This window comes from Hemicordylus capensis, chromosome 1, assembly GCF_027244095.1.
Source record: "Hemicordylus capensis ecotype Gifberg chromosome 1, rHemCap1.1.pri, whole genome shotgun sequence".
Taxonomy (NCBI): Eukaryota; Metazoa; Chordata; class Lepidosauria; order Squamata; family Cordylidae; genus Hemicordylus; species Hemicordylus capensis.
In genome coordinates, this window is record NC_069657.1 from 138,536,680 (window position 1) to 138,559,654 (window position 22,975).

At 45.0% G+C, this 22,975-nt stretch overlaps 1 protein-coding gene across 9 annotated transcripts in view; it reads left to right on the forward strand.

Annotated features, from left to right (window-relative positions):
- Positions 1-7,565: 7,565 nt before the first annotated feature.
- The window catches only part of RAB3IL1 (RAB3A interacting protein like 1), a 43,970-nt gene continuing 28,560 nt past the window's right edge, over positions 7,566-22,975 (forward strand). For all 9 annotated transcript variants that reach the window (XM_053285210.1, XM_053285208.1, XM_053285209.1 and 6 more), the window contains exon 1: positions 7,566-7,921. In XM_053285210.1, coding sequence (XP_053141185.1) covers positions 7,911-7,921 — 11 coding nt within the window. In that variant the 5' untranslated portion in view covers positions 7,566-7,910. The remainder of the gene's footprint in view (positions 7,922-22,975) is intronic.

The window sequence follows — 22,975 nt, forward strand, 5'->3', positions numbered from 1 at the left end:
AAAGCTAAAGACTTGTAATCATCTGTAGGCACTTTCTCTGAACACACTGCGGAAATGACTTATCGCTGACAAGGAGTCATTCCTGAGCTAGTTGACTGAGAAAGCTGCTAAGAGCTGGTTAAAACTGGTTTAGCCAGTTTATTCATTAACTGACCTGAGTCAGGAAAGGAAATTCCCACACAGCAGTCTGCCACAGTTGGGTTCTAAATGATTTTAATGCTTTAAACACTTCTGATTTTGTTCCATTTGTATTGTTTTTTGTATGTGCGTGCACTGCCCAGAGATGTATGTTTTGGGTATATAAATTTTAAATTTTATATATATATATATATATATATATATATATATATATATATATATATATATTCCCCCAAGAGACACAGGCAGCTGGAGGGGGAAGGCGGGATCACTGAAAATTGCACACACACACACATACACACACCGAGCATGTGGGAAAGTGTTTCCTGCACTCAACTCTTTGTATGGATGTAGGCCATTATGACCAGCAGTGCATCATATGCAATAACTATTTCTTTATGAATGAATGAAAGATAGACATTCTTCAGGAGTCAGGCTGCAGATCAGTGCAAACTAAATGAAAGTCTTCCAAGGTGCTCAGAGAGTAGGACTCTGCAGATGGTTTTCCAGTCAGGCACTGCTCATGGCTCTCAGGGCTACATGCCCATAACTTCAGCAGCTGAACTTTATCACTGGCCTGCAGACCATTTTCTGAGCCATGATATCATTTAGATCTTTCTCCACTGTAAGAGGAAACCTTTGCATGTGCATCAGTGCCACATAAGCAATCTAGTCTCATCCACCACTTTTCTACCTCTTAATTACAGGCTTTCTATATAAAGCCCACGTGTCCTCAAGATTTCAGATCTCAACAACCTAATCGCCATGCTTCCTATGGAAGATTCCCCATCTCTAGCTATTGCCCCTGTTTCCTGTGTGTTATTACTTCTCCAAAAGCCAGTCTTTCCTGCTGAGCCAATTAAAGCTCTCTCAGCACTAGTCTGAGGGGATCCTGCATTCCAGACAGTGATGCATTTGAGTGGAGAAGGAACCGCAGTATCTGGTGCCAGTTTAAATCCCCAACCAGATGTTATTGCAATCAAGGGCCTCCTCCAGCTGTGCAGTTGTAGCTGCTCTGGAAAGTGGCTTTCACAGGAAAGGGCCCATCTTTTTTGGCTACTGAGAAGTGCTTCTTTCATTAGAATATTCTTTCTTTTTGAATTATCAATTCTTGTTTATGGCACTGTGAGTGTCTGGGGGTTATTCTTAAGTTTGGGGTTTTTATTAAAGTGCTGGTTCAGGATCTATAACTTAGGAACATTATTCCCACACACAGAAAACTTTTTTTTTAAAAAAAAATTCTGGATCTGATTTTTTATTTTATTTTCCTGGACCCCTGCTAACTGGGCAAAGAGGCACCTTTGAAAGTGGTGGCTTTCTTATATTTATCAGGGGAAGAACAAATGTCCTCATTTGTGCACAGCGTTCTACGAGTGGCTACCTCTGGTGTCTACCTCCAGACTATGAGCCCCTTTAGAAAAGAGAACCATCTTTTCACTTTTTCTGCTATGTAAATCACTTTGTCAATTTTTTGTGTGTTGAAAAGCTGCTTATAAATACTGTATTCTGAATAGAAATGACCTGTAATGCAAATGTAAAACCAAGATTTAAAATTTACTGTCCTGAATGAAAAACATTATTTCATTTTTTTGCCCAGAGGATATGCACTCTAACAGCCAGACTCGCCCACTGTCACTACCATTAAAAACATTTATATTGCACACTAACAAAGTAAAACAGGCTCAACATTTCGTTTGGTGTCATGGATGAAAACTCTCAGAGATTTGTATTGGATCATTGGCAAGACTCTGATCTCAGTTCCCTGCTTTAAAACAAGGGTAGAGATGGCCAATTCACATGGTATATCTGGCAGTTCTCCATGTGGACTGGAGCACAGGCCTGCACACAAGGAATGATGTACAAGTAGAAATGTTACCAAATGTTATATATGCTAGATTAGGTAGCTGATTCTCCACTCTGCTTTGACAGATTCCCCAACAAATTGGACAGGAATTTAATGGAATCTGATGCCACTTCCAGAAAGTTCCTCTCTCACCCCACCCGAAACAGGCACACAGACACAGAAGACCTTTGTGCAGGGAGCCTCTATGCATATGCAAAGACCTACATAGGTTGGAGATGTCAACCTTTCTCTCTATGTGGAGAAAGGTCTGTGGCTGCTCTGTTTTGGAGGCTGGATGGCAATTCTGGCTGGGGACAAGGAATGAGAATTCACTAGACCCTGGATGTAAAACCCCAGAACTAATTCCAGAGCAGAACCTTGCAGCTCTATGTATCTCTAGTAGAAAATGACATGTGAGTGGAACATTCAAGCAAACATTTATACCTCAATTTTCATGTCTTCATACTCCTTTCTGATTTTGAATCATGGAAATTGAGAAAATCCCACATAGAAATGTATGTACATGTAACTGATTTGCATGTGAATTCATGTGCAGACCGTGTCCCTCTTCACATATTGAATTTCTAGATGTTCCAATATGTGAACTGACTCTACATGTGCACCTCTTATTTGGCTAAGTGTGCATTTTTGTTGGCTTGCATTGTCATTGCACAATGCCTAACACCCTGGTATGCTCAACTGTGGAAGGAGTTTATCCGGAGTTAGATGTTCAGTTCCAGGAATTACAGTTCAAAAAAGATGTTGACAAATTGGAAAAAGATTCTGGACAGACTTGAGGATAATAAAAGGTCTAAAAGACAAATCATATAAGCAGACATTGCACAAACTTGGTATGTGTTGCCTGCTGAAAAGCAGCAGGATGAGAGATGCAGCTTTACAGCTTTCAACGTGTTTATAAGACTGTCAGAAGAAGAAGGGGAAACAGTTGCTCATTGTATCCGTTGACAGTAAGATAAGGAGCATTGCCCTTAATCCAAAATGTGGCTGTAGTTCAGCGGTAAAACATCTGCTTTGCATGCATGCAGAAGGTCCCAGGACTCCCAGGTCCGATCTCTGACATCTTTAGGTAGAAAGGGGAGAGCTGGTCTTGTGGTAGCAAGCATGACATGTCCCCTTAGCTAAGCAGGGTCCACCCCTAGTTGCATATGAATGGGAGGAGAAGGTTCCAAGTTCCCTCCCTGGCTTCTCCAAGATAGGGCTGAGAAATATTCCTGCCTGCAACCTTGGAGAAGCGGCTGCCAGTCTGCGAAGACAATACTGAGCTAGATGGAACAACGGTCTGACTTGGTATATGGCAGCTTCCTATATTCCTATGTGAAGTCTGGGAGACACTCTTGCCTGAAACTTTGGAGAGCTGTTGTCAGTCCGTGCAGACAATATTGAGCTAGGACGACCAATAGTTTGACTTGGTATAAGGCAGCTTCCTACGCAGGGCAGGGGAATTTAAATTGGGGGGATGGAGCTGTAGATAAGTGGTAGAGCTTCTCCTGTGCATTCAGAAGTTCTCTGGTCCCTAGTAACTTCTTCAGGTAGGGCTGGGAAAGAGCCTTCTCTGTTCTGCAATGCTGCAAGTCAAAGGAGACAATACTGAGCTAGATGGACGATGGTCTGACTCCGTAGAGGACAGCTTTGTAGGTTCATAAGCTTCTCAGCAACTCACAGAACATTGTTTGAGGAGTACACATCTAAAGGAAGGGCGGCCTTTGGGGATGGGGCCCTCACTCAGTGGCCGAGCATCTGCTTGGCATGCCAAAGTTCCCAGGTCTAATCTCTGGAAGAATCTCCAAGTAGTGCTGGGGGAAACTCCTGCCTGAAACCTTGGAGAGTTGCTGATGGTCAGTTTAGAAAATATTGAGCTAGACAGACCAATGGCCTGACTCAGTAGAAGGCAGCTTCCTTTGTTCCTGTGTTCCAGAAATGTGTGGGATGGATCCATGTGTGCAGCAGGGCTTTCTTTCTCTCCCATGTAGCACAGTGAAATGCTTTTCAACTTTCCCAACAACAGCTATTTAAATAAGATAGGCAAAAGCCTCTTTGTCCTCTCAGATGCTCATGTCCAGCTGTAAAAGGGTCTCCTGGATTGCTGCCCTTGTGGTTTCAATGGGAAGGAAGCCGATTAGGGCTCTAGTGATATGCACAATTAGGTTGCTTCCAAATTATAAGCCTTTAGCATTGTGCCTGAGGCATTGCTTTCCCACAATTAGCTGCAAGTAAAATTAAAACCAAGGTTCCACACAGTACTTCATATAGTACTTATGCAGTACGGTATATAAATATGCATAGTAGTAGTACTATATTATCTAGCCATGCTCGGACAGAGATGCTTACTCAAATAATTCACATTCATCATATGTCCTTTCCAGTGTTAATGAATAGCTTCCTGTTTACATATCCTGCCCATTTTATTGCCTTGATCATGGCTGGGAGATGAGTGATTAATTGCCCCTGAGTCAACTTCTGTTCTAGAGGTGGGCTTTAATTACTGGATTCCATACATCATTTATTTATTTTATAGCTAAATAGTGCTATTCCACTAGAAAAGAAATGGGGCGGGGGGGATAACACAAGGAAACCAGTAATGAAATCCTCTGCCCCTGGAACAAATATGATTAAGGGAAAGGAAAAGGACAATAAATCACTAATCTCTCAGTTGTGATCAAAAGGAAGCAATACTACAATCAGGACCTGCAAGCAGGAAGCTTTTAATTGAAGGAAAAATAGCCCTAAAAAGCTTCAATAGTCCTTTTCCTGTCCATGTGGGACAGGCTGGCATGGCAATTATTTTCTTGCCAAAAAAACCAAAGCCAGGTTTGAAAAAGCAATCACCACAAACCAGGCTAGGAAAACACATAAAACATTGGAATGCAACAGTCTGTCAGTGATACCATCTGGCTCTCTGTCAAAACTGAATGAACACATGATGACAATTCCAGGGGAGAAAGCTAATGTTGAAGCAACCTTACTTGGGAGAAAGTCCCTTTGACCTTGGTGGGACTTACTTCTAAGCAGGGCTGGTACCTGGTGCTTTGGGTCACGGGACAAAGCCTGGCTCTGCTCTTCTCCCATGATGTGCAAGCACAACCCCACAGCTCAGTGAGCAGGCAGCAATAGGAGTACTGGATCTCCTCCTCATCCTCCCTTAGTGCTTAGAGTTGGAGGCCTTTAGCAGTGAGTCCAAGCCCTGCCCCTCCCACTGGCCAGTAGCTTTCCCCAAAAGGCGCTTGTATGATCACAAGATTCTGGGGGAAAGCCCACGAGCCAGTGAGGATGAGACAAGCAGGAGTTGCTGCACAAGTTGCATATACAGAATAGAAAATTTAGTCCTGTGGTTACCATATTTTCTCATCTCTGCATGAGAGTCACATAAAAAGATGATACAAGAATAAGCCACTGCTTGGCTATACGTATATGTGGCTCATGTGGCAGCTCCTCCATTGTGAAGGGGTTGGGTTGGAGCCTGAGTGAGTCCTTGAATAAGCCCAATTCTCCCCCCTCCCCCCATGGCACCAGCCAGGGGCGTAGCTAGAGGAGAGGTGGCCCGTGTTCAGCACTCTCTCTGGCGGCCCCCCAGTGTGAGGGAGATAATGCAGAAAATAGGGAGGCGTGGATCTGGAGGGCCTTCAGGAGCTGGGGGCCCGTGTTCTTTGAACCCTTTCGTTCAATTATAGCTACACCCCTGGCACCAGCCTTGTTTCTAAGTAACGATGCACAGGAGCAGTCATCAGGCTTGAAGCCACATGGCACTCCGGAGGGTTTAGGGATGTATAATACAAGTCATATGCTGGGGCTTTTGAGGGGCAAGGTGTTAGACTAGATCAGGAGTTCCCAACCTGGGTTCCTCCAGATGTTGCTGAACTTCAACTCCCAGCATCCCCAGCCATTGGACTAGATGATCATGTGTGCGTGCTATCATGAGTCTTTGAAACATCTAGACTTTACAATAAGTAGCATAATATAAATACATAATATTGTAATAATAATTAGCATAATATAACAGAAAGGAGGACGGCATTCTTCCATTCTTCTCAAACCTGCAAGTAAAAAGGCAGCCTGACACCAATTCAAATATTATATTCCCCAACTTAAAATACCAATACTCTTAAAATAATATTATTAAATGTATTTTAAACAAAATGTTGTTGTTAAAAATCTTGCCTGTGTTCCATTTCTATACTTGCCCTGTGGTGGTTTGGCTGCTGTGGCTTCATTTACAGTCTGAGGATCCTTTATTTATAAGAGTGTGAACAGGGGCGTAGCCAGACCCCTGGGGGCCCAGAGACAAAAGCTTTGTAGGCCCCCCCCATTGCATGCACAAAGTGTACATGCCCCAAGCCACACCCCCTCCGTCTGACATCAGACGCAAGGAGCCAGGCAGCAAACATCTAGTCCCCACTGCTGCCCCTGCCCTGGCACTGCCCTTGCCCCCCCCCCCGCCCCCTCTTCTTATCTTTGTCCCTGTGATGGCAGCGGGAATGCAACTTCCATGGTCGAACTGCGCAGGCATGCAGTTCAGCTGGCCGGCAAGAGTGAGAGAGACACACTAGCCACAACTCCTGCTGCTGCACGGGGGTAAAGGTAAGAAGTGGTGATGTGCAGGGTCAGGGGTGGCAGGATGGTCTGCTTGGGGGCCCCCTGACCCTCTGGGCCCAGGGACTTTTGTCTCTGCTTCTCTAATGGTCGCTACACCCATGAGTGTGAATTTAAGAAGGAAAAAGGCATGTCTAATGCATGTGGCATGTAAGAATAAAGAATAAGCGGTGGGCTAAATGGGAGACAGCCCTCTGCACGGAATGCCTTCCTGTTTCACTTGCTTCCAGCTTTCTATGGATGACATCTGGACAAAACATCAGCATTAGCCAGTTGTCTGCCTTAAAACTACCTTCGAGGACATCTTGCTATGTCAAAGACAGTCTCTTGCTTACTTAGCAGAGCCACAAATTCCCTCCCTCCCTATTTTTCCCTTTAATACTGCAGTTTTCAAGGGCAACAGAGGGAATATTATCATCATCCTGTTTCTAGTACCAGCCAGGGTTGTTTTAAGTGGAGCCCGGGGACTGGGATATATTTACCCCAATATATATGGGGGTCCTTAACAGGGACCCCATGCTGCAGCACGGCAACAGGGACTCTTCTAGTTGTGGCAGGGAGAGAAATACGGATTCCCCCGACCCGGGGCCCCCCACACATTACTTTTGTTCTAGACCCCGCACAAGATATAGCCAGTCGGCTCTGGGGCGGGCCCAGTGACATTTTATAGCAATTGTGCACCCATCGTTAGAAGAACCCTCCTATTTATTCAAGGGCTAGGTTACTAAATCCTTGTACATTTTTTTAAAAAAGAGCTTTAGTGGCACAGAAGGGCTCTAGTGCCACTAAACGATTAATATATCTAAATCGTATATGGGAAGCGATCACTGCAGAAGAACCGCAGCAGCAGTAGGATTCCAAACGCTAGAGCGCTACTGGAAGGAAAGACAGGTAAGGAAGTGAAGGCGGGTTGTAAAGGCTTCTCGGCGGAACGCGGGCCGTCCGCACTCGGGTGCTGCGCAGAACTGAAGCGGGTAGGAGGGAGGGAGATCATGTGATTCTCCGCTGCGCTGGGTTTGCACGTGCATCTTTGCGAGGGGGGAGGCGGCTTCGGCTTCCGAGAGGTCACGTGACGCCCCCCCCCGCTCCCCTTCCCCACCAGCTGCAGAGACAGCCAAGCAGCTGGCTGGGAGGATTTCCAGCGAATACCGCAGCGGAGCTGGGAGGAAAAAGGAAGGGAGAAGCAGGTTGGCGGCCGCCTCCGCCGCCCCAGGTCGATCGTAGCCTGCAAGCTTTGCCTTGTCGCTGGAGATCGATGGCTGCGCCGTCCTCCTTGTAAGGCTCTCTGGGCAACGTCCCTGGAATTGGTGGCAGAGCCACGATGTGGAGGGGGTAAGTAGTAGTCTGGAATTAATTTCCAGCCGGGACATATGCCTGTGTCGGTGGGAGATACTTCCCCGGTTCTCTTGGCTTATGTTCTTTTTTCCTTACCTTCGAGATGGGCGGAATCATTCACTTTCCTCGGAGCCCTCCGTAAGTCAGTCCTCATTTCAGCGACCAGACCACCTACTCCCAAGTAAGCGTGCCTAGGATTGCAGTAGCGGGAGTGGGTTCAAGCGCTGGGGCTGAGTGATAGCTGAGTGACATCCCCCCCCCGAAGCTGTGTCTTCTTGAGGCTTTCTTCTGCTGTCCTCTCTTCTCCTTCCCTGCCCTTCGTGCATCAGGCTCTCCTGCAAACTTTCTCCAGGATATGCTGGCCAGGAATTTGGGGGAGAGGCAAAGGGGTAAACAAGAAAATGATCTGGATGGGGTACTTGGTGTGACTGCCTTCGAGTTTCCAGGATGTTACAAGTAGGAAGTCATTCACAACCCTATCTCCCAGAAGTTTTAATATGTTTGATGGGTGGTGGTTGTTTTTTTTAAAGGAAAGAAGGGCTTCCCAATAACCCTGTAAGGTATGCTACTGCTATTCCCATTTTATGGAGAGGGACCTGTGTGGCCGAGAGGAGGATGACCTGTCCAAGACCACTGAACTGCTTCATCCATGGTCACTGAGGACAGGAGTTACTGAGTTTAAAGTGGCGGGGGTGGGGGGAGGGTGTAGTTAGATTCAGTATTAGGAAACAGCTGTACTAATGATGAGAACTGTGTGTTACTTGAGGAGGCTCTAGAGACTTTCCCTTTTGAGATAATCAGAGGAGAATCAAGGGTATAAGGAGCTGTCTTGTACGGAGGAGCTACTGCCTCAGGGGCATAGCTGGGGAGAGGGGGCTGTTCGCCCCTCTCCCTGGAGGCCCCTCGGAGTGAGGGAAATAAGGAAGAAAATAGTGTGGGGTGGAGCTGGGGCCCCCAAGTTCTTTGATCCCATCCACTCAATTATAGCAACACCCCTGTACTGTATTGTCTGTCCTTAGTAGTGGTTTTCCCAATGTGTAGGAAAAAGGCTGGTGCAGCATAGTGGGGCTGGAGCTGTCGGTCAGTGGAAGAGCATCTGCTTTAGGAACATAGGAATCTGCCATATACTGAGTCAGACCATTGGTCTATCTAGCTCAGTATTGTCTTCACAGACTGGCAGCGGCTTCTCCAAGGTTGCAGGCAGGAATCTCTCTCAGCCCTATCTTGGAGAAGCCAGGGAGGGAACTTGGAACCTTCTGATCTTCCTGGAGCGGCTCCATCCCCTAAGGGGAATATCTTGCAGTGCTCACACTTCTTGTCTCCCATTCATATGCAACCAGGGCAGACCCTGCTTAGCTAAGCGGACAAGTCATGCTTGCTACCACAAGACCAGCTCTCCTCTCAGTTTGCTTTGCTTGCCAATGGCCAGGTTCCGTATGGGGCATCTCCGGGTAGGGCTGGGAGAGACTCCTGCCTGAAACCTTGGAGAGCTGCTGCCAGTCAGTGTAGACTAGACACTAGACCAGGGATTCTCATCGTTGGGTCCCCAGATGTTATCGGACTTCAAGTCCAGTGGCCTTTGGCTGGGGATTATGGGAGTTAATAACATCAAGTCCAATAACATCTGGGGACCCAACGCTGAGAATCCCTGCACTAGACAGTACTGAGCTAGATGGACCAATGGTCTGACTCATAAGGCAGCTGCCTATGTTCCTATAAAGGCTGAGCTGTGAACTGGGACTTCCCCAGTTCAGTCTCACCTCTGCTAGGTGGCCTTAGGCAAGCCCCTCCCACTCAGCCCCCCCCCCAATTCAATATGAAAATTTACCATGCAGGGTGGTTGTTGTGGATTACAAAAAAGATAATACATGTGAAGTGTTTTGAATGCTCAAAAGCGCTATACAAATATCACGTATTCTGTCTTGCCTAGTCTAGCTACCCAAGATCCTTTTTGGAAGATTTGTCTTCATTTATATAACATAATTGGTGTGCATGGTGCTTTAAAGAGGAATTTAGGCTTAAAGGAAAAGTTAGGTCTCTGCCCCAAGGAGTTTGCGATCTGGGTCTTGATGCTGTGTTTGTGTTGGGCAGCAGGGGTGGCATGTGTGGGACAGAGGGCAACAGGCAGAGGGAAGGGAAGGGATAGAGAAAGGTAACACAGGATGGATGTGAATAATAGTTTTATTTATTTATTTGATTTATATACCACTCTTCCAAAGGTGGCTCAGAGTTTTACATTAAAATCAAAAATACCTAACAATTAAAATTTAAAAAACCCAATTAAAAGCAGATTAAAATTACAATTAAAACTAGGTAACATTAAAGCATATAAACAGAGGCTTCATTTCAGTCATGGAGGAAGACTTCAGTGGCTAATCGAAGACCTTCAGCATACCCACGTTCTACTGGTGAAGCATGGAACTTTCCAAAGGCTGCACATGTCTGTCAGGGTTACGTGAGGTACAAGGTATCGTGCCTTTATTAGGCAATCACTCGGGTCTTTCAGCTGGAGTCCTGCTCCAGTCCAAGACGGTCTCCCACTGTTCATAACATTTTAGAGCTCAAAGGGACCCTGGAGGTCTTCTAGCCCACCCTCCCTGCTCAGTGCAGAAATCTGTTACAGCACAGCAGTCCTGAAGTCATGTTGACCGGTTGGTAGTTTTCTGACTCCCCCTCCTCCCCCACTTTTGAATATAGTAATAGTTGCATGTCCTCAGACTTTTTGCACCTCCTCCATTCTCCAGGAATTCTCAAAGATGACAGACAGTGCAGATCATCTCTGCAAGGTCCTCCAGTACTTGGGGATGTAAATCATCTGGCCCTGAAGACTTAAATTCGCCTAGAGGTAGCTAGGTGTTTTCTTACTATCTCTTTACCTATCTTGAGATATGATTCCCTTCTTTCTTAGTTAGTGCACTCTTGCCACAATGGGCCACCTTTCCCTTGTTGGAAAAGACATGTGTGAAGCAGGCATTAAGCAGCTTTGCTTTCTCTCTATCACCAGTTACTATTTTACCATTGTTTTCAGCGCAGCAGACCGCTCCCTTACCTTTCCTCTTGTTTTGGACCTATCAGAAACAAAACCATCCCGCAACGTCTTTATTGTTTTTTGGCACAATAAGGGCTTCAGGTTATTGTGAGCCTCCTGACATCATCCCTCCAGGTTTGGGTCACTCTTTTGTATGCTTATATGCCCTTCTTTCCATTTCCTAAATATGCCCCTTTTGCTTCTCAGCCATTCAGAGAACTCTCTGTGTATCCGCAGTGGTTTTTAAAAGATGTCTGCCAAGTTTCCTTCTAATGGTAATTGCTTGTGAATGTTGCTTCAGTATTTCACGAATCAGATTCTCCCATCCCTCTTGCACTTTTTTCTCCTTTAGGATTTGTAGCCCTGGAATCCTACCTCATTTTCCTCTGATCTCACTAAAATCAGCTTCTCTGAAATCCAGGATACATGATCTGACTATCCGTAGTTTCTCCTTCCCTTGATATCATGAATTCCAAGATGATGTGGTCACTTTCCAGAAGTTTTCACCACTTTTCCGTCAATACATTCTTTTCTGTTGGTAAGCAAGGTTGCCAGAACCTAAGGGGTATACTCATGGGTCAAATGGGCCGTAAGCCAGAATTTGGCTTTTTAAAAGCCAAATCTGGCCACCTAGTTGGTAAGGATTAAGTATAGAAGAACTGACCCTATAGTTTCTCCTTCCACCTTCTGAAAGATGAAGTATGCAGCAAGGGAAGTCAAGATTGTATTGGATATCCCACTCTTAGCTCACTTCCACGGATGTCAGGATAGCTGAAGTCCTCCATTGTTCCTATAGTTTATCTCATTTTGTCTTTTAAGAAGGTATTTTAAAAGCAGAAAGATGGGGAGGAAGGTTGTAGTTGTGCAACCTCAAGATCAGCTGTTCAGAGAACTCTCTGAGCAAGATCTGTGCAGCTTGGAGTCTCTTGGGCTGGCTTCTTCATTGGGTCCCTCATCTCCTTGGAGTCCAGGTCTTTTTCCACCAACAGACTAGACAACACTGAGGTTCTTCACATGATGAGGGAAAATTGGGCTAGTGGAGGCTAGCCCAATGTTCTCCCATTGTGAGAACCACCGGGCTCGGCTGCGAGCTCGGTGGTTCTTAAGCGGGTCACCCGCTTAAGTAGCCCTGCCCTTAAACCAGGTTTGCGGAGTGAGCACTCCACAAACCCGGTTTTTCTAATGGTGTGTTGCTGTGGTGCAGCAACTCACGGGTAGACCCCTGACCAGGAGGTTCAAAAGCTGCCTCCCGGCTCGGGGGTCTCCCCAGCATGTCCTACGCACTTGCGCAGGGTGTACTGGAACTTCTGGAGGCCGCGCAGGCCCCGATCCCCCCTAGCCCCCGCCGGCTCCGTAATGGAGCCGGCAGTCGTATGGTGGCCGGTTCGGTTGCCCGGAGCAGACTGACTGCTCGTGTGCGGAGAGAGTGGGCTAAGCCCGCTCTCCCCGCTAACCCTCCCGAGGCAGGTCTCCTTAATCATGAGACCCGCCTCAGTGACTCTCAAAAGAAGGCTACAGGTCTACTTTGCTCCCATAAAATGTCAGGTTAGTTGTGCTATCAATTTTGCTTGAGCATACTCTTATACATTTGGTGCTTAAATCAATCCATAATATGAATGTGCAACTTTCACTGGCTAGGACATGCATGATGTGACTTCTCTTCTTGCTTTTTGTCACATGTTAACAACATTCATATGTGGCAAAATGTTTGCATCTGAGAGAGGCTGAAAGGTGCTTTTAAAAATGTTTGGTGTAAAAACAGCCTCGGTCTAGATCATCCAAGCATTTCAGTGGCATTCTCAGGGGTTGTGTCCAAAAATTGCTTAGAACAAAGGTTCTGTTGGGATCTGGCATAAGGAAAGGACCACATTCTGCTCTTATTAAGGACAGAATTTTAGTGTGGACCAGGATTCAAACAACAAGGTTTTTACTGCACACGACAAGCTGTTTGTCTCTGGGAGAGGAGCTTGTTGCTGTGTCGGAACTTCATGCTCAGGACTGCAAAGTGTGGGTTAAACTCAGTGGTTGTCATCCTGACCAACAAAGCATTGGTGTAATGGAGGAAGCACCAGTACTTCTGAAGAATTCCACTAATGCTGCGTGTGTGTGTATGGTTTTAACTATCTCCCCTTTTCCTGGAAGCTCTGTGTCACCCAAAAACATGTTCCTGTGGGCTGCACTACCCTCAGGGACATGTTTTTGGGTGGCACAGAGTGATTCCTGGGGAAGAAGAGGCTGTTCATAATCATTTTATTTACGGCTGTAAACCAAACAAATTTAAAACTTTAGACAGTTACAATAGATAAATATACAGCATAAAATAACTAAAAGATACACAATCAGCCTCATAAAACCCCATGACGAGAGATCAGTTTCATAGCCTCATATAAAAATTTAGCAACCAGTTTAGTAATACCCACATTAACATCAGCAAGACATAAATTAAGATAAAATGAGTCAGGCCTGCCTGGGAACTGATCAAATGGGGGGGTCATAATTCTTTCCTTGAGTCACAAAACAGGGGGCAGTATAAAAGCACATGAGCAACTGTTTCTAAACAGTCCTCTCCACAAGAACATAGCCCCGAAACAGGGGAATCTTTGCAAAACCTTCTAAGGAGCAAGGCAGAGAGTAAAACATTCAGCCTGGCTCTTGCAAAGGCTGACCTCAGTTTAACCATGTGGAGTGTGGAGAGATATTTAGCAGGATGATTTTGAGCAGGGAGGGAAATTCCAAGATATATGGGAGAACAGCATCTATTCGCTAAGGAGACAAGGTGTTGATACTCAATGTCTCTAAGACGTTGGATCATAATAGCCTTAGCGCTGGTAAAACACAGAGACAATAAACTGGAGGGTGAAAGATTCTTGAAATTTGTTCACTGAGCCAACAGGGTTTCTTAGGTTAACTTGTTCACCAGTTGCACTGATGCACTGATTCTGTCTCCAGGGAGGAAAATGAAGGTTCTAAATATCAATTTCTACAGCTTTGCATCCTAGAGACCTGTTTCTTTTCTTGTCTCATCACATTCATTTTAGTATCTGTTGATTCATTCTACAGTCACAGTGCTCAGTTTAAGTTAAGGTGCCAAAAGGTCCTTGTGCAAAACTCTGTTTTTGTTATCTGGTGATGATTATCTTGCCTTTGCAAGACTGTGAAATGTGCAAGAGCAAAAGTTTTGAGAAGCAATTTGATGACTGAATTTAAAACGTTGCAGAGAGCCATGGGACTGTGTATTTGTATAAGAAAGAAGGTGAAGCTATGCAGTTTCCCAGCTTAAAAACGTCTTCTGCAGGTAAGTGTAAGAGAGAATGCATTACATGCTGCAAATGGCAAAGAGAGTTCATCTTTTTCATCAACTTAGAAATATTTCTGTTCCTGCTCCACAATGCTGCAGCAGCAAATTCAATGCTGATTTGGGGGAGAAATGATAAGACTCTGGCTCAGTCTCCCTGCAGAATTCTGCTGAAACAGACCCACAGGCATTTCATACAGGAAACAGCCCTGTCAGATCAGCTCCACAGGAAATTGGCAGGGCCCTTTGGTAAAAGTGCGGATCCTGCATATCCTTTTCCCTATTTTGACAGAATCTGATTTTTTTCTTCTTTTCTTAAAAAAAAAAAAAAAAATCTAACTCCTACTTCCCATTGTGAAGAGACTTATGATTCAGGCTGGCTTCCCCAATTAGTTTTGCAGAAAACTGGCTCAGGCTTCTTCCAAAGAGTAAGAGTAGCAACAGTCCAATGTGTGAACGTGCATCCTTTTCTTTCATTTGGCTGCTTCTGCCTAGTGAGAGTCATACAAGCAACTGATCATGTTCAGTAGATGCAAAATGGGTAGAGAACTGGAGCCGGGGTGACTTGCTATCATGCCATGCAAGGACAGTGAACTGTCTCGGCCATATATATTGGGAGCAGACGCATGAGCATTCGAGGCTGGCAGGCAAGGTCCACTCCCATTTAATTCATTGGGGCCCCCAGGTAAATGGGTGTAGGATTGCATCCTGTGCTGCCCCCCCCCCCCCGAAAAAGACAGCAGAACAAGGTGGATTTGTTCCAACTGCCTGATGCAGGTTAGTAACATAGCCTGCTGGCACAAAGTACTTTGTGCAAGGTGCACTTAAATGCCTGTAAGTGAGTGATGCACAAACAAGCTGGTGATGCCTCTCTTTCTGTCTCTAACTCTGTGCTGCTTCATCTCAAAAATGAGATCAAATTTCCAAAGATAAAATCCAAAACTTTATTTTGTGTTTCTTTGTTGCAACCAACTTGAGTTGTCAGATACTTCAATGTTCCTCTTGAGCTTTAAGAAAGCTCTCAAGTGCATGTGTGTGGGTGTATACTTGTTTCTAGAGCCCTAGCCTGTATGGCAGGCTTGGTTTTTTTTTATTCAGAACTGGGACAGCACTGGTGAACCAGTGTCTGGATGTGGTCTGGTTTATGATGTACGGGTCTAATGTTGTGATAATATAGAAAGTTATATATAAGCAGTCTAGCTCTAGACTCCTCTATCAGTGCTTCCGGAGTTCTTGGACCTTCATGTATTTTAATGACTCCCCAACTTCTCAAAGCGTGAGGGGGCCTTCGCAGCAAAGGAAGGGCTAAAGGTATAAACATGGGGTAGGGAAGAAGCAGGAGGGATTTGAAGGAAGACAGGGAAATATCACCATAAAAAGAAGGCAAGAAAGAGAGAATGTTTTTGGAGGCACAGGAACACTTCTTAAAACTAACCCAAGGATGGCTCCTTAAGGAAGGATTGGCTCCTATTTCAGGCCACCTTGAAAGTTCTCTGAGGTGGTCTATAAATAGATTAGATAAATAAATAGAAAGATAGGATGGCTTAATAAGACTTGGGAGCAGTTGATGCTGGTGAAATCAATAGCTTCTCAAACACCAGCAATTAAACACCAAGATGTGTAATTCAAATGTGACAACCTTCGTTATGGTGAATAAGCTTTCCATCTCAAGTGGTAATCAAGGTTTCATGAATTTGCAATGAAGTGTTACTTCCCTTTGTAGTTTAAAGTTTTGTTTATGTGCTTTTTTACAAAGCTGTCCTGCTCATATAAAGATTAAGTGTGTCGTCGAGTCAGTGTCGACTCCTGGCAACCACAGAGCCCTGTGGTTCTCTTTGGTAGAATACAGGAGGGGTTTACCATTGCCTCCTCCCTTGCAGTATGAGATGATGCCTTTCAGCATGTTCTTATATTGCTGCTTTTGAACTGGCAACCTCTGACTTGCTAATCAAGTCATTTCCCTGCTGCTCATATAGGGTTTGCATACATACTTTTTAATGGTAACCATAATAATTCTTCAACTTTCCACCTTTAAAAAAAACAACCACAGCCTTTTATTTTATTGTTACTGTATTTACCTCAATCCAAGACTAGTTCCCCCCCCCCGCCCAAATTCTTTGATATTAGAAATCAGGAGGTCATCTTAAATTCAGAGTCTTGTTCCTTTCAAGTAAATGCAGTTTACTGTATAACCTGTACGTAACCTCTACTTTTCAAGAGGATCATCTTCAATTCAGTCGTCTTTGATTCGGGTAAATATGGTACTTGAGGAAAGCAAACACCCCCACACATAAGGGGCTCAGAATGACACTGGTTTTCAGATTCCCACTTTTCTGTCAATGCTAAGTTGGTTAGAAAGAGTTTCTACCACAAATGTTCATCCTCTGCTTATTAGCAGTGTAACACCTATCCTGGAATATGGACCCTTAGTTGCAAATGTTGCATATGGAGCAGGGCAGGCAGCAGAGGGTAAGAAGCAGCGTTTAAGTATTCCCAGAGAATTGGCAGTGAAGTTGGTGTGGGAATGGATGGAAAATTTTCAGTACAACCTCTTTCTTTCCAGCTTTGCTATAGGAAGTGATTGGGACCTTAGCTATTTTGCTTAGCTGGCAGTGCTGCACAGTTAGGGTTTTGCTATTCCAGTTTCTTTGGAATAAATGGTGGGGCTTTCCTGTCTCTGCAAGCTGTGAAGAATGTGTGTTGCATGTGAGTCCAAGTTTAACCGTTTTCTCCCCTTACTTGGGATCACCTAAAACTGCCCTGCCTTAAATCGGTTAGACGTGATCTCTAGAAATCTCTCAGCAGCAGCAAGACTTGGTGGTTTGGGCTCTGAGTTAGGAATTTGCTTTGTAGAGATTATCTGCATCTAGACTTCAAGGTTGAAATTTGTAAGAGAGAACAGAAGCGATTGGCTGGATGATCATGGGTATGGCATGCTCTGTTGCAGACTCAGGATGGAGATGCAAACATGGGAATAATAATAATAATTCCCCAATGGGATCTCTAAAAGAGTTTTTTTAAAGGCATGCTGACTCAAACACTATTATTATTATTATTATTTTTACATTTATATCCCGCTCTTCCTCCAAGGAGCCCAGAGCGGTGTACTACATCCTTGAGTTTCTATTATTATCCATTATATGTGCACCTGTCGTGATACGTGTGTGGGAGCAGTTGTCTGCACATATGTTTGTGTGAATTACTTGTATTACCCTGCTAACTTGGCAAAGAGGCACCTTTTAACATGGTGATTCTCTTTATTTAGCAGGGGGAGAGTAACTGGCCCTATCCACCCCCAGCACAGTACTTCCAGTGACTGTTGCTGGTGTGTATCTTATGTTTCTTTTAGATTGTGAGCCCTTTGGGGACAGGGATCCATCTTATTTATTTATTATTTCTCTATGTAAACTGCCCTAAGCCATTTTTGGAAGGGAGGTATAGAAATCGAATTATTCTTATTCTTATTATTCTTATTCTTATTATATGCATTCTTTTAAAAACTGAGTCTGAGTGAAGGCCCCTTCCAAGGGATGATACAGATAGGAAGTGTACTACTGTATTATTATTTTATTTAATGTATTTGTATACCACCCAAAATGCAAGTCTCTGTGTGGTTTACAACATAACAATACAAACACCAAATAAAAAGGTTACAACATTACAATAATTTAAGATTTAAACAGCTTTAAAATTATTAAAAATAACCAAACTATTAAAACAGTATCTAATTAAAAGCCCGGGTGAACAAAGTCTTGACTGCCTTTTTAAAAGTTGTAAGAAATAGGGAGGCTCTTATTTCAGCAGGGAGCATGTTCCAAAGCCTTGGGGCAGCAATGGAGAAGGCCCATCCCCGAGTAACCACCAGATGAGCCAGTGGCAACTGCAGATGAACCTCTCCAGATGGTCTCAGTGGGCAGTGGGGCTCATAGCAAAGAGGTCAGTCTCTTAAATACCCAGGGCCCAAGCTGTTTAGGGCTTTATAGGTTATAACCAAGACCTTGTATTTTGCCCGGAAACTTATCGGCAACCAGTGTAGATCTCTTAAGATAGGAGTGATATGGTCTCTTCTAGATGATCCAGAGACCATCCTGGCTGCCGCATTCTGGACCAACTGTAGTTTCCGGACTACATACAAGGGCAGCGCCACATAGAATGCATTGAAGTAGTCCAGTCTGGAGGTTACCATCAGATGTACTACTGTTCTGAGCAGAGGAGCTGAGAAGTGGAGCACTTACTTTTGGGGGCCTCCTATGCCTGCCCTGCCACGTGGATCGTTCATTAAAAAAATATCTTCCAGCTGCCGCGTGGTTGAGGGGTGGCTGCTGGGAGCTGCTAGCAGTCTTTCTCACCCCACCCTCCGCTGGCAATGGCAGCGGCGACCAGAGAGTGATGTTGGCCTGCCGTTCGGCCCCACGTCTCTAATGAACTGCAAGGTGCGCCTGCGCAGTTTTGAGAGCTTGTCAGAAGCCTGTGACATCACGGGCTTGCAACAAGCTCTCACAACTTCACAGGTGCGCCTTGCAGTTCATTAGAGATGCGGGGCCAAATGGCAGGCCAATCAATCAATCAATTTTATTATTACAGCTTTAAGCCAACCAGGAAGAAAAATGATAGGAAGATTATACAGAGGTACAATAAATATCAAGAATGTAAAAACAAGCATGCAAATAAAGCTAAAAATACATTATAGAAAACCATGGCGGGATGTCTGTCTCATAGCCCCATAAATGAATTAGCTACTATTTTGGTGACTTCATCATTAGTGTCAGCCAAGCAGTAGTTAAGATAAAAGGAGTCAGGCCTGCCAGGGAACTGCTCTAAGATTGGGGACAATAATTCTCTCCTAGAATCACGATATAGGGGACAAGATAGCAAGATGTGAATGACAGTTTCAAGGCTACCCTCTCCACATGAACACAGCCCCAAATGGCAGGCCCAGCATCACTCTCCAGTCGCTACTGCCATTGCCAGCGGGGGATGGGGGGTGAAGGACTGGGGGACTACTGCAAGCAGTGCAGCCTGCTATGGCAGTGGAGGGAGGGAGTGTTTGGAGGCCCCCCCCCCAGGCAACGAGGACTGGGTCAGATCTCCGTGGCCCGGTCCTAAGAGCGCCTCTGGTTCTGAGGTCATTTATCTCAAGAAACGGACTGCGTACCTGTTCCTTCTGGGGAAGTGTGACCTCATCCAAAACTGGCAGATCAAAATCATCACCCAAATTGTATGTGTGTTGAACATAGAGGGCTGCTTTAAATCGTACTTTGGCTGCCAGCCTGACCACATGTAATAAGGATGTGTGCATGCTGTGAGTGCACATGTCCTTTCTCCTCCTGAAGCACCAGGGTGCCTTTCCTAATTGCGTGGAAGGGCATTTCTTCTGAACCACTCCTCTACACATGCTGTTAATACTTTGTCCATTGGCTAGCCATACTTGTATCCTCCGAACCAGCCCCGTATGTGAATAACTGTATGTATGTACAGATCTGTGCATTGAACATAGGGTTTCAGCATTCCTGGCAACTGCAAGCTGCTACGGTGCTAAATTTGCCAAGGCGAAGTTTGTCTGGGAGCAGCCTACCACACAGGGTTTCTAGAAGAAGAATCATTAGATCAATCCATTAGGGATTAGATTGCTTTTGCTGTAAACTAATTGGATAAAGCAGCACCTTTTAAAGAGGAGACTCTTTTATATTTAGCAGGGAGTTAGCAATTGTCCCCATTTGGCCTATCAAAGCATATCTTCCTTGAGCTGGTTTGGATGATATTGTTCAGGTTCACACAATTAAAGACACATTGAGAGTGCACCTGTCGTGATGTCTCTCGTGGACTTCCTGACACGGTCCCAGCACCTTCCTTTGTTGCATGGAGAGGCAGATACTGTAATATACACCACCACCACCACCACCACCACCACCACTCTGCCTGTAGTCCCAGTTTCGGTTTGGACAATCCACCTTGCTTTCGTGATAAAGGAACATGCTGGGACAGCAGCAGGATGTCCAAGAAAGACAGCATGGCAGGTGTGCTCTCAGTGGGTCTCCCTTTTAATTGAATGGGCTGGTCCTGGGGGTGGGCAGTGGGGTCTGAACCAGCCCCTTTTCTTTTCTCTCTCTTTTTCTTTCTGAGTATGAGCCCTTTTTGAGCAGGAAACTGTGTTTCATTTCTCTACTACATAAACAACTTCATGAACTCTGTTGAAAAGCAGTATGCAAATACTGGGCGGGATCCAGACTAAGTAACTTAAGTCCCATTACTTTTGGGACTAGAGTTAGTCATGACTCACTTACTTCACTGGAGTTTAGGCATGACTAATTTAATCAGGATTGTGCCTGATGATGATGATGATGATAGATTATTAATTTAAACAGCAGTGAAGATGGGGAGGGGGACTTGATTTCAGGAGGGGAGGGGCTGCTCCTGATCTAATTGATGTTAAGGAATTGGCCCTGTGAAGTGTCAGCGGATATACTAGCCCCAAGTATCAATATCTGTCATATGTTGGCTGTATCCTTCTTAGCAACAGGCTCAAAATCCATGAGCTACACATTCTGCTGTGATTTGGATGTCTACCATTTGTTCTCCAACTCATCCTGTTTGGCTGCCTCGCGTGCTGTTTTACTTGGAACTGAAGTTGGATTTGTAGGGCGAGTCTTGCCATATTACATTTCATACTCCTTTTTGCAAAACTAGTTCCCCTGATTACTTCCTTTCCTATTTGATGCATAGAAAATGATCCTGCTGTTCATCTTAAACATAACTGCCACTTACCTGCCTCTCTGCAGTTCCTATCGGTTAAACCCCATCTCACATCTTCCAAGAGATCTATTTACCTGTTTGTAAGAATCAACTGCTGCTTAAACAAGATGCTTCTGATGGTCTTGGACTTGGGACGTGTGAATTTGAAGTCATTAATTCAGCAGAGATGTCCAGCTGCTTGGTCTGTGATCAGGATCGTGAAGGTGGTTATATGCATACCACATGCTTGCCTGCTCCAGACCTTCTTTTTCAAGGTCTGATCTAATTTGGGCCATAATCTGACAAAAGCACAACCTGTATGTTTGTATAGATGCCAACTGAATAGCTTACCTTTCTTCCATACCCAAGTCTATGGCTGAGCTGTACACATGTTGTTTCTCTTGACAGAAACCACCATGTCTTCTGTTCTTCAAGCCTCTTCCCTATGGACCCCCCCCCCCCCGCCACGCCGCTCTCTAGGCATATTGCAGTGAATGTATTGTTGCTAACTACCTGGGTAGCACTAGTTTTGCAAACTTTGTGGTGTTTGCCTTTGAATTTATCCTGCAAAAAAGCCTGTACAATCATTCTAATCCCTGGATGGAAATCTGGGTCTGAGAAAGTCTGGCATTCTAGGCCAAAGAGGTGTTTCTTTTCAGGTTGCTCTGGCCAAGTCCAACATTCCATCCCTGTAGCCTTCTCTACAGAAGGATCTTCTGAGTCGTGGCTCAGTTTTGTCTTCCATCTCATTTACATGAGATTTTTAAAAAATCATACATATTTATAGTGCGTGCACACGCGCGCGCACACACACACACACACACACACGGACTAGGATGTTTTATTGGGAGTTGGCTGCAACAAGATCAGGCTCTGTACATATCCAGGGCCTTGTATGGTCACTCAAAGGTGCACTCCTAAACACACTGAATAAGGAGAAACGGATATGAATACGACGGAAATTTATATACCGCTTTTCAATAGAAGTTCCAAAAGCGGTTTACATAGATATAAATAAAATGGCTCCTTGTCTCCAAAGGGCTCACAATCTAAAAAAGAAGTATAAGAGAGACATTAGCAACAGCCACTGGAGGGATGCTGTGCTGAGGATGGATAGGGCCAGTTGCTCTCCCCCTGCTAAATAAAGAGAATCACCACTTTTAAAAGGTGCCTCTTTCCTCTTTCAGCAGGGATTAGAAAGCCTCACTGGAGATGATGGCACTTGCATCCAAGTGAACATGGAACTACACATTTGCATTCCTCTTTTGGCAGCCCTTATCTATGCCCCACAAACCTTGCAAAGGCCATGTGCTACTTATCGGCCTGTGTTTCCCCCACCCTCTCCACCCCTTTATAGAACATATCCTGCTTCTAAAAAACAAACAGAAATTAGGATTTGCTGTCTGCTGATGCCAACAATGTTCAGAGCTAGTTGTGCCCCATTTATCTGGGAGGAGAGCTGGTCTTGTGGTAGAAAACATGAATTGTCCCCGTTTCTAAGCAGGGCCTGACCTGGCTTGCATTTGAATGGGAGACTACATATGAAAGCAATGCAGATATTCATCTTAGGGGATGAGGCCAGAGGTGCTCTTACCCCTGGGCTTCTGGGGTGAAGTCCAGGGCCCCCATAGCCCCTGGGCCCCCCCAAATCCTCTTTAGTCTGACTCGGGTGGTGTGATTGCTTGACTGAGCATGATGATACTTAATTTGCAGGGGAGGGGCCTTTAGATCGAGGCTCCAAAATTACCTAGGTGCACCTCTGGATGGGGCCACTCTGGGAAGTTTCTGCTTACATGCAGAAGGTTCCAATTTCCCTCCCTGGCAGCATCTCCAAGACAGGGCTGAGAGAGATTCCTGCCTGTAACCTTCGAGAAGTCACTGCCAGTCTGTGTAGACAATACTGAGCTAGATGGACCAGTGGTCTGACTCAATATATGGCAGCTTTCTATGTTCATCTGTTTTACGTACCTTATTTTGACGCCTTTTTTCTTTATTT